The following is an 11,967-nucleotide window of genomic DNA, read 5'->3' on the forward strand; positions in this document are numbered from 1 at the left end:
TGAGAGATCTCAAGACCCATTTGGAAGCTTCCTTCCTCTCAATCAACAAAGAACCATTTGAAATTTCATGGGGGGAGCAGACGCAAGGGAGCCATTGGGACTGGAGAAACTACAGACAGAGGAACGGTTACACACTTCTTCGCTCCCAATTGCCCCTGCTCAACACAGGGGGGGATCTAGACACATATTTAAAACGTTGCTTTTTAAAATAACGTTTTCAAAAAAATATGTTGAATTTGTCATAGCTCGCCATCGCCATCTAGTGTCACATTTTTATAATGCACTTTGCAACACACTTTAAACATTTATTTGCAAGCTGTATAGCCAAGTCCACAGTTTTTCTCTGTCTTTAAAAACTGAACAGGCTGCTAATGGATTGTTTCATAACAACTATTTGAGTGTTTACTTAGGCCTTCGAAAGTTCAGCATAGGATCTGTGCCTTGATGCTACTTGGTGGATGATCTCTCTTGCTTTGGGGGAAGGTTTTTTTAAAATAAATTTGCTGTTTGGGAAGAACCAACAATACTGTGATGGCAAAGATGAGATGAATTCCCTAGCCCAGCAACTTCCCATGCACTAGTTGGTATCAGATCTGTCCTGTGACTTACATTTCCCTGTTTCTGTTCTGTTCAAACTGTGATATGCTTTTGTTGCAATATTTTAGTCTGACTGTTTTGAAACTTCTCTAATAGGATAAAATGTAAAAAAAGAAGAAGTAGTTGTAGATCAGACTGTTGGTATAAACCATCTCCTTACTTACTGAGGATATTCTGATTATGGCACCATTTATTGCCAGGCAGATAAATGCATAGTTTCTGTTACAAGGTTTTGGAGGAAAGATATTTCAGCTATGCCTTTAACTACAGCTGCAGATTCTTTAAAATCCAGGCTGGTGCCACCTGTCTGCTTTTAGGGTGGGGGGGAGGTGAAGAGGGGCTTCCATCTTGCAAAGCTATGCAGTTTGCATGACAACAAGCCTGCAGAACCACAAATGCATGCACAAAGTTGCTTAATTGTGTTAGAAATGAACCGAAAAGGATTTGTGGGGAAATATGCCGACGTGCTGAAGACCAACATTTGGCAGCTTCATTCTGGTGTTCGCTTAAACTTCACACGTTATCCATTTCCCCTAACTTATCTTCAAGACCCAAGATTGTTCTGCAGGGTTGTCAAAATCACACATTCTGAGCGCAACCCTTAGCAATGTTCTCGGCGCAAACCCCACCGATATAGTAACGCTCACATACAGCTCCCAATCATTTTAGTGGGACTTGCAGAGGAGAACCTTCCAACGGGCTGTGGAAATTTGCCATTTTCCAATGAGTTTTCTCCCCACTGCCCCAAGAACTGGTAGGATCTTTATCAGTGACTAGGTCCCAATGAAATGTTAGAAGCCAACAGAAACGTTCACAAGAATGTATTTTCATGCAGCTCCAAAACATAAATCCACAGAGCCAGGCAACCTCTCAGCTCAGAGTAGATTAATTTTCTCGAAAACGTGATCTTAACCCCTGAGTTGAAAAGCTTAGTTTCTCATATCGATGCACAGAAGGAGATGACTTACTTGCCATTGTTAAAGATGACCGTGCAGTTGGGCCAACAGTCATGGTTCACCAGGCAAAGGTTTGGGAAGACACCCACACCAACTGCCTGCAGCCCACGTTGATCACTCAGAGTAAAGCCATTGCAATTTATCTATTCCGCAAAACAGAAGAGCAAGACAGATTAGGGGATCTGTGGATCTCCAGAACAGGAGCAGCCAAGTTCTGTATTCTCAGGACTGTTTCCTGGATGGTTTTTGAAAGGTAAAGGTAAAGATAAAGGTATCCCCGACCATTAGGTCCATTCGTGGATGACTCTGGCGAACCAGAGCAGTGCACGGAAATGCCGTTTACCTTCCCGCCGGAGCAGTACCTATTTATCTACTTGCACTTTGACGTGCTTTCAAACTGCTAGGTTGGCAGGAGCAGGGACCGAGCAACAGGAGCTCACCCCGTCACGGGATTCGAACCGCCGATCTTCTGATCGGCAAGTCCTAGGCTCTGTGGTTTAACCCACAGCGCCACCCATGTCCCTTTTGAGAAGTAGGACAGAAGCATTTTGCCATGCAACCCCAAAGCATAGCAAAGGACAAGGTCTGCAACAAAATCTCCAAGTAGCCAGTGCTATTCCTACTCGGAGGAGACCCGCCGAAATGAATGGGCATGACTAACTTAGGTCTACTAAATTATGTGGGTCCCTGTTTGTGGAATGCTATCCTCAGGGAGCTTCGTCTGGCACCTTCATTATATATTTTTAGGTGCCAGGTGAAAACATTCCTCTTTAACCAGGTTGATTAAATGTGTTTAAATTTTAAATGTGTCTGTGGGAAGGGAGGTAATTGTTTTGCTGTTTTGCTTTAATGATTTCCTTGTTTTTAGCCTGTATTTTATTCTGTGAACCGCCCAGAGATCGTATGATGAAGAACGGTATATACCAGTAAATGTAAATAATGATGATGATGGGTCTGCTATGAGTATGAATAGCATTAGAATCAACCCTTTATATATAAAATCCAACAGTATGTTTAATATTGGAACCTCTCACATGTGTACAATCTTAGGAAATAATCCTTTCTTTCCTACAGGCGCACTCTTTCTCTACATCTTGAATAAAATTTGGTAGGCTTCTGAGGACCAGTTAATAGTGAATTGTGGTTAGAGTAGGGCTCATTGGCCAAATCTGCTCTTTGACATTCATTCATTCATTCATTCATTGCCTTTGTTACTCAAAATTCTCTTGTCACAACATTTAATAGGTAGGTTTAACAGTGTATTACTGTTATTGTCATTAAAAGCTTTGAGCTTGAGTTTTTTGTGGAAAGGTCGCATACCAGTAAAGTGATGATGCCACCACAGAATGATCTAAACTAATGCAATGTAAAAAATACTACATCATACTTAAAGAATAACCGGAGCAAAAACAGCCTCATCATATGAAAAAGGCAAAGGTAAAGGACCCCTGACAGTTAAGTCCAGTCGCGAACGACTCTGGGGTTGTGGCACTCATCTCGCTTTACAGGCCAAGGGAGCCAGCGTTTGTCCGCAGACAGTTTTTCCGGGTCATGTGGCCAGCATGACTAAGCTGCTGCTGGCGCAACGGAACACTGAAACCAGAGCAGCGCATGGAAACGTTGTTTATCTTCCCGCTGGAGTGGTACCTATTTATCTACTTGCACTTTTTTGGCGTGCTTTCGAACAGCTAGGTTGGCAGGAGCTGGGACTGAGCAATGGGAGCTCACCCTGTTGCGGGGATTCGAACCGCCGACCTTCTGATCGGCAAGCCCAAGAGTGGTTTAGAACAGAGGGCTAAAAAAAACCTGACCAGCTATCATTAAAAAAAGAGACCAATAGGGTTAAAACCAGCTTGCAAAGTAAGTGGTCTTCAAAAAGTATAGAAGATGTTGAAATACCAGGGAAGACCTAGGAGGACAAGAAAGCCTGGTTTTCCTGCCTTACAAGTACTCCAAAATCTGAAGCAAGGTTAGTCAGCTGGGGTCTTGAGAAGCACACAAAACCCACATTAGATCCCTTCTGTTGTATAACCTGAATCAGCACATGCAAAAGCTCCAGCAGAACCCCCTTATGCCTACATAAGGTGGCACTAAATGGTGGGATGAGCAGCACAATCTAACTACTGTAGCTTTTCCTTCATTCGTCCAGGCTTGGCTCACTAGGCAGACATACCACACCCAATATGTGAGAGATGTACGTCATGCCAAATTGCTTGTTGTCAGGTGGCCAGAACTCCAAGAAGCTCTCCAGGTCGATCCTCATCTCCTTCTTCTCTTCGTCTCCAAAGTGATCCACGTGGTTCTGTAGGTTGTCAATGGAAACCAAGCATCCCTCTGTCAGGCCTCCGCCTTCTTTCTCTATTCTCCACAAGATTCGGGCAGCCAACCTAGTAGGCCAAAAATGTGCATTTAACCACTGGGCCTTAAGGAGTTACAGTAACCGCTCCCCACATTAAATGGGGGGCGCCCTTTGCATGGTTGCACGCAGCCCCGGGGACCCTATGCGGCACCATTAGCACAGGCTTGGTTTCGCCTCCCCCCAGGTGGGATACCTGGAGGTCTCCACCTACCTCAGCCAGTTGCCCAATCCCACCAGGGGAGGCGTTGCCAAGGTGATCAGGCCAGGTAGGGGGAGGGACCACCTGTCCACACAAGGATCTTACCTGGGAATCGTCAGTTGGCTCCAGAGCTTCTCCCACCCTACCCACTCTCAGTTAAGACTTCTTTTGCAGGTTAACCTTTTCTCTGCTGGTACGCGGGCGCTGCTACGTCAAGGTCGCTGTTGAAGGGCCAGAAAGGAATTCTCCTGCATTGGCAGGTTTGCCTTTCCCGTAGCAAAAAGTCACAACGTTGGCGGTATCAGGCCTTGGGTGGAACCCTTTAGTCTATTTTCCCTGAATGGGGGGGGCGTGCAGCAGTGACCCACTCCCCCCTCCTCTTTGCGGCGGCAATACCAGGGTTCCCCGTTAAAGGAGTTGTTTGAGGGGAGGCTTTGGCCATATGCCTAGAGGTTGTCATTGCTCTCCCCTGTGACGGTGGCGTAATGGGGGCGGGCTCTCTGCTTGAACATACAGTGAGGGAAATAAGTATTTGATTCCATGCTAAATTTGCCCTCTGACGAAGAAATGACCAGTCCCTAATTTTAATGGTAGGTTTATTGTAGCTGTGAGAGACAGAATCTCTGACTTTTGTCTTCTGGGTTTCTGGGGGTTTTCCTGTTGTTATTCTGTCTCTCACAGCTACAATCGCCTTCTCAATCCGGCCCTAGGACTGTCCAGGAATCAGCATGTTTTTACATGAGTAGAATGTGTCCTTTTATTTAAAATGCATCTCTGGGTCATTTGTGGAGCCTGCCTGGTGTTTTTACATGAGTAGAATGTGTGCTTTTATTTAAAATGCATCTCTGGGTTATTTGTGGGACATAGGAATTTGTTCATATTTTTTCCCCAAAATATAGTCTGGTCCACCACATGGGACAGCCCACGGCTGAAAAAGGTTGCTGACCCCTGGCTTTGACCTATTGCTTTGTCATTACATTCCATTTGTTAATCCATATGTAGACCATACTCAATTGATAATCATTTGATAATATCTTGCCTGATTCTTATTAATTGCTATATATATTCCATTTTCCATTTTCTGTATACAGTGGTACCTCGGGTTACAGATGCTTCAGGTTACAGACGCTTCAGGTTACAGACTCCACTAACCCAGAAATAGTCCCTCGGGTTAAGAACTTTGCTTCAGGATGAGAACAGAAATTGTGTGGCGGCAGCAGGAGGCCCCATTAGCTAAAGTGGTGCCTCAGGTTAAGAACAGTTTTAGCTTAAGAACGGACCTCCAGAACGAATTAAGTTCTTAACCTGAGGAACCACTGTACATTCTACATTCCATAGCATTTCCATTTTCCATTTCAATTCAGCTCTGTATAGCAATAAACCCATCAGATGTCAAGGAGATAAAGAACAAAACATCTGAAGGCAGCCCTTATGTTTTTATATGTGTTGAAAGCCACCTGGAGTGGCTGGGACAACCCAGCCAGATATGGCGAGGTATAAATAATTTAAATTTAAATTATTTCAGTTATGTTCAGTAGCTTGTGGTTTGTCTTGGTATTTGTAAGCTTTTATTCCCTGTAGCTCTGGGGTTGCTACTGAGCAAAACCGAACTTTGACTGGGATCCAGTGAGTGTTAATGCATCGACCAGGGTTTGGCATTGTGTTCACTGATGTTGACTGGATCATCAGATTAACAGTATAGAAAGGAAGACCGTCTTGGGTTGCTCTTGCTAACAAAGCAGATTTCCCCCCTGTGCATTTGAGAATGGAAAATTCATGCTGGTATTTCCCTCCTGCTACAAACACAGTCACAGCTGGCAATCTTCCAGAAGCACTAACTCCATAGCCTGAAGCATACTTTCCATTACAGCTCACAATACCTTCCAGTCTCCTGTATCACAATGGAGTATTTTTAGCCACTTCTATAAATAGGACAAGTTGATAAAGGAACCCACAATGGCTGAACCTGATAGAGAACAAGTGCAAATTCCTGACGGTAGCTTAAGATATCTTCCTCTTAACTTCTTGAGATACAGTATCTTCTTGTTTCAGGATTTAGTGATACAGGAGGTTTCTAAATTATTATTATCATTATTTAATTACTGGAATTAAAAATAATAATAAGTGGTGGACAGTGGAAAAATAAGACATTCCCCACCTTCTTTTTACTGATGTCATTTGCCTCCAGAAGGGAATATCTGGTTATGTGGCAAACATAAATTAAAATCATTGTGCCCACAATAGAAATCAGGGCAAACTGTCCTTGGTTAGCAATGGTCATTTTAGGCATTTATATGTCGTTGCTTTAGTCTCAGAAAGGCTTATAGATAAGTTATATAATATATATATAATATATAACATAATATATATAATAATATAATATATAATATATTATATAAAACATAATAGAGCAGCAGCCGTTAAGCAATATTTAAATATGAATAATGGCAATATTTAGAATAATTGGGCTAATTTTTAAAAGTCTTCAACTGGTGCCCAAAATACAGCAGGCTTGGAAGTGGGCAAGCTTGCCTTGAGAAGGTGTTCTAGAGTCAGTGCACCATGATCATGTTTTTGTGTACACTGCTTACTGTTTATTTATTTATTTATTAAATCTGTATCCTGCCCTTCAACTGAAGATCACAGGGCAGCTCACAACATAAAAACACAAAATGCATAATAAAACAAAAGGAAAAGGAAAACAAACCAATAACCCTCCCCCCTCCCGTAAGCGGTTTATAAATTCTTCTAAATAAAGAAATAAAGAAATAAAATAATAAATAAATAAATATAATAAAAGAAATAAAGCAATAAAAATAAGCAGCATCGTGAAATATTTTTTAAAAATTGCCACATCACATGCAGAACACAGATCTCTTGTTTGTTCTCATCAGGTTGTGGGACTATACCAGATCTACCCCTGAAAACATCTGGGTCCCCTGCAGATGTTTGAAAAGCTGTTTAACAAGCGACAGTTCTTAATACTGATCCTACTGTCCTACTGTCACCAATACTCGTTGCATGTTGCGGAGAGACCACGCTCATGGGTTGGGTAGGAAGAACAAGACGCCAAGCAGCCTAGACAGATTTTTCAGGACCCTGGACAGAGCACAAGGAGCAGAAGACTTGTTAAATGCTTCACTTCAGTCCTTGTGGCCCAGACGGAGATCCTTCAAGGAGAAGCCTTGTGGTTAGAAGTCTAGTAGTATTTCCGGAAGGTTTTGAGTTCTGGGGAAAGAAGTAGATGCACCCAAAGGGATTTCCAAGCTGGAAATCCATGGGGTGGTTATAGGGACATAGGAAGTCATCTTATATTAAATCAGACTATTGGTCAAGCTGGCCTACTGCTGTCTACAACAGGGGTCAGCAAGGTTTATTGGCCATGGGCTGGATCACTTCCATGGAGATCGTCCGTGGGCCAGACTGGCGCAGCGTGATGCCAGAAATCGCGTCTGCGCATGTCCGTGGCGTCAGAAATCGCTTCTGCACATGTCCAGGCGCCGAAAATCGCGCCTGCGCAGAAGCAATTTTGGGCATCCGGACATGTGCAGACATGATTTCTGGTATCTGCGCTTGCGCAGACACCATTTCCAGCGCCACTCGGGCCATGCTGTGCTGGTCGCAGTGCACAGGGGACTCGCCGAGCAGGCGGCTCAGTTTGGGGGCGGCTCGTGGGCCGGTAAAATGGTATTCGTGGGCCGCATCCGGCCCATGGGCCTCACGTTGCCGACCCCTGGTCTACAATGATTGGCAGCATTGTACAGGTAAGGTTTGGACAAGATTGTGCCCCATTGTGTTTTTCCCCTGTGTTTGTCCACGGCTAACCCTGCACAAGCACAAATCCATGGGTGAGGATAATGTTACTGGCCCCGGACACACTGACCAGATGCTTGGAAGCTGTGGCTGGATGGTTTCGTGGGAGCCGATTGAAACTAAATCCTTCAAAGACAGAGGTCCTATGGCTGGGTCGGGGTGGCATGGGGATGAGGGACCAACTCCCTTCTCTTGCGGGGGCCCAATTAGTGCCATTGCCTTCCGTTAACAGTTTGGTGTAATCCTTGACGCCTCCCTTTCCATGGAGGCGCAAGTTACAGCAACAGCCAAGGTGACATTTTTCCACCTTCGCCGGATCAAGCAGTTGGTCCCTTACCTTTCCCACCCCGACCTGGCCACAGTGATCCATGCAACGGTCATCTCCAGGCTTGACTACTGTAATTCGCTCTACACGGGGCTGCCCTTGAAGCTGTCCCAGAAACTCCAGCGGGTACAGAATGCTGCAGCGAGGCGCCTCACGGGGTCTCTGCCATGGCAACATATTCACCCAGTGCTTTTCCAGCTGCACTGGCTCCCAGTGGAGTACAGGGTCAGATTTAAGGAGCTGGTTTTGACCTTTAAAGCCCTTCACGGCCTAGGACCCTCGTACCTACGGGACCGCCTCTCCCGGTATGCCCCACGGAGAGCCTCAAGGTCCATAAATAGCAACACCCTAGAGGTCCCGGGCCCTAAGAAAGTTAGATTAGCCTCAACCAGAGCCAGGGCCTTTTCAACACTGGCTCCGGCCTGGTGGAACGCTCTGCCTCATGAGACCAGGGCCCTGCAGGATCTGATTTCTTTCCACAGGGCCTATAAGACAGAGTTGTTCCACCTAGCATTTGGCTTGGAGCCAGTTTGATTCCCTCTCCCTCTTTCTTTTTCCTTTTTCCTTTCTCCTCCTGTGATGAGGCTGCATTTTAATATTTTAATGTTTCAATATTTTAATGTTGTTTTTAAGTTGTATTCATTCAACTTGTTTTTATTATTGCTAGTTAGCCGCCCTGAGCCCGGCCTTGGCTGGGGAGGGCGGGGTATAAATAAAAATTATTATTATTATTATTAATAATAGCCCTTGATCAATTAATTACACACATTCGTTGGCGACCAGCCTATTCACGCACCTGATGTTTTCGTTGGGCGCTTTCCCATGCCTCTTGATGGCCGAGCACTCGTTCTTGTGGTTCGCCCAGGCGTCCTTCTGGCAGGTTCGGTCACAGTAATGGGCAAACTTGCACTGACCGCAGCGCTGGAGCTTCTCGTGGCGCTTAAAGCAGGTGTGGCAGACCAAGTGAGTGAGGCTGGAATAGAGGTTCCTGGTGAGACCGGAGGGGCATCTCTGTGCCTGACAACAAACCCCAACTACTGGATTCTTTTGCCCCACCTTTTGGTGCCTGCCAAGCAGCTGTGTCATGATTATGATATTTTATTCTCTTGTTAATTATGCTGTTTTCAATGTGCATTTTATATTTGACTTCACTTAGCAATGGTGTTTTTAAAAAATGTGTAAATTAACTTGGTTTGTGTTAAACATGCATTCTGTAGCTGACCTCCTTTGTAATGTTTTATTTTGAAATCTTTAAGATAACTTTTTAGATAAAGGTAAAGGGACCCCTGACTATTAGGTCCAGTCGTGACCAACTCTGGGGTTGCGTTGCTCATCTTTCTTTATTGGCCGAGGGAGCCAGCGTACAGCTTCCGGGTCATGTGGCCAGCATGACTAAGCCGCTTCTGGCAAACCAGAACAGCGCACGGAAACGCCGTTTACCTTCCCGCCGGAGCGGTACCTATTTATTTACTTGCACTTTGACGTGCTTTTGAACTGCTAGGTTGGCAGGAGCAGGGACCGAGCAACGGGAGCTCACCCCGTCGTGGGGATTCAAACTGCCGACCTTCTGATCGGCAAGTCCTAGGCTCTGTGGTTTAACCCACAGCACCACCTGCGTCCCAAGATAACGTTTTAGTTTTCTGTTAATTATGTTGCTTTGCCTGTATACTCTATATTTGACTTTCTTCATATTGTTTGTTTGATGTTTTAATATTCTGCAAACTGCTTTGTGATTTTTCTTAAAAATATAAAGCGTATAGAAATGAAATGAAATAATGAAATGAAATGAATAAATAATAAAGGAAGCAGACTCATTTGTAGCCATTGGATGGGGGGGGGAGTGCAATTTGTCTCTTACTGGTAAAATACCACAATACCCTCCCAATCTTACCTTTTCAATTTTATAACAGGATATAAGCATAACATTATCTAAACAACTGGTTTCCCCCCTCTTAAACAGCAAATTTTCCCATATACTGTATACAACAACCTTCCCCATAAATCTATATACATAGTTGGTGGGTGCCAGCCATCAGGGTGCTCATTTGAATACTTTATAAAGGGATGCAATGTTCTAGCAAAATCATTCATATCAGCTGAATCGTTCAGGGCAGGAGCTAGTTTCTCAGATAAAGCAATTGTCCATACTGTTGTGTGATATAGTAGACGATCCAATCTTTCGCCATTTTTTGCTATGTTGCTGCTACAAGAAGAAAAGCAATACGTTCCCTGTGCAATAATTTCAATTGAGTATTGTCAGGGAACTGACATCGGAGCGCAGAGCGGAGGTAGGGCTCTCCGATGATGCAGGAGAAGGGACCAGCAGGGAGAGGGAGAATATTTCCATTGGGGAAGGAAATAAGCGTGACACCAGGAAAGAAGGGGAGGAGGAAGGGTCTTCGGAGAGAGGGCTCCAAGACCCTTCCACAGGGTCCAGCGGGGAGAGCCCAGGACCTCCGCTGGCCACGCCCACTCTGCGCAGGAGACTTCCACGCAGAGAGGCGAGGAGGAGACTTGGCGTCAAACAGCTTTTATGTTGGAAGAAGTTTAGGGAACGCCCACTGACGGATTCTGCCAGTGACTGAGACAGTCGCCTTGTAAGGGCTGTCAAATCAGGGAAAGGTTTAGCTACCCCAACAGCTGGGAGCAGTTTGGAATTTACGCACAAGCAACCCCAATTCCCATTACAAGTATCTTTAAAGATTGTTAATAAATGCAGGCATGGGTTGCATTGTACATCCTGCTTTGTAAAAATCTGACCAGCGAACCTTCTGAAACAGAACAGAAGAAACATTAGCCTTGGGCAGGCTTTGCCCAAGACATTTTAGTACAGTGGTACCTTGCCTTGGTTCTCAAACTTAATCCTTTCCGGAAGTCCATTCCAAAACCAAAGCGTTCCTAAACCAAGGCTTGCTTTCCCATAGAAAGTAATGCAAAATGGATTAATCCATTCCAGACTTTTAAAAACAACCCCTAAAACAGCAATTTAACATGAGTTGTACTATCTAATGAGACCATTGATCCATAAAATGAAAGCAATAATCAGTGTACTGTACGATAAAATAAATAAGACAGTAAAAATTAAAATGATGGTAGATGGTAAAAATTAAAATTATTATTTTTTCTTACCTTCACTGATGATAGTCATTGTTTGGATGGGAGGCTTTTATCCATTCCCGCAATCACACAATCAATCAATCAATCAATCAATCAATCAGCAACTGAACTGGGTTCCACACAGTCAACAAAAACAAATAAACCAAAACAGCTTCAAAAACAAAAAACGCAAAATAAATAGCAAAAACAATAGCACCAAACTTAATCCATTCCGGAAGTCCATTTGACTTCCAAATTGTTTGAAAACCAAGGCGCAGCTTTTGATTGGTGCAGGTGCCCCGGGAACAATAGCCAACAGCCGCATCAGATGTTTGACTTCTGAAAAATGTTCGCAAACCAGAAAAACCTAATTCTGGGTTTTCGGCATTTGGGAACCAAGGCATTTGAGAACCAAGGTACCACTGTATCCACAAGGTACCACTGTATCCACAACCATCCTCCACTCCTAAACAGACCTTCTCACCTCAACGTATATGGAACACAATGTACCAGCCAACAGTGGCAGCAGCACATTATTCATGATCCAGTCTCAGCACTCCATGATTTATACTGTTTATGCAATACTAGGTATCTGTGCACCACTGCTCATAGCGTTGCACCA

At 44.3% G+C, this 11,967-nt stretch overlaps 1 protein-coding gene across 2 annotated transcripts in view; it reads right to left on the minus strand.

Annotated features, from left to right (window-relative positions):
- The window catches only part of SMYD1 (SET and MYND domain containing 1), a 47,862-nt gene that overhangs the window by 14,727 nt on the left and 21,168 nt on the right, over positions 1 to 11,967 (minus strand). For both annotated transcript variants that reach the window (XM_083583190.1, XM_083583189.1), the window contains exons 2-4: positions 9,046 to 9,222; positions 3,727 to 3,940; positions 1,566 to 1,696 (exon numbers count right to left, since the gene is read on the minus strand). In XM_083583190.1, coding sequence (XP_083439316.1) covers positions 1,566 to 1,696; positions 3,727 to 3,940; positions 9,046 to 9,222 — 522 coding nt within the window. The remainder of the gene's footprint in view (positions 1 to 1,565; positions 1,697 to 3,726; positions 3,941 to 9,045; positions 9,223 to 11,967) is intronic.

This window comes from Podarcis filfolensis (genome assembly GCF_964270895.1).
Source record: "Podarcis filfolensis genome assembly, chromosome: 13".
In the NCBI taxonomy this organism is placed as follows: Eukaryota; Metazoa; Chordata; class Lepidosauria; order Squamata; family Lacertidae; genus Podarcis; species Podarcis filfolensis.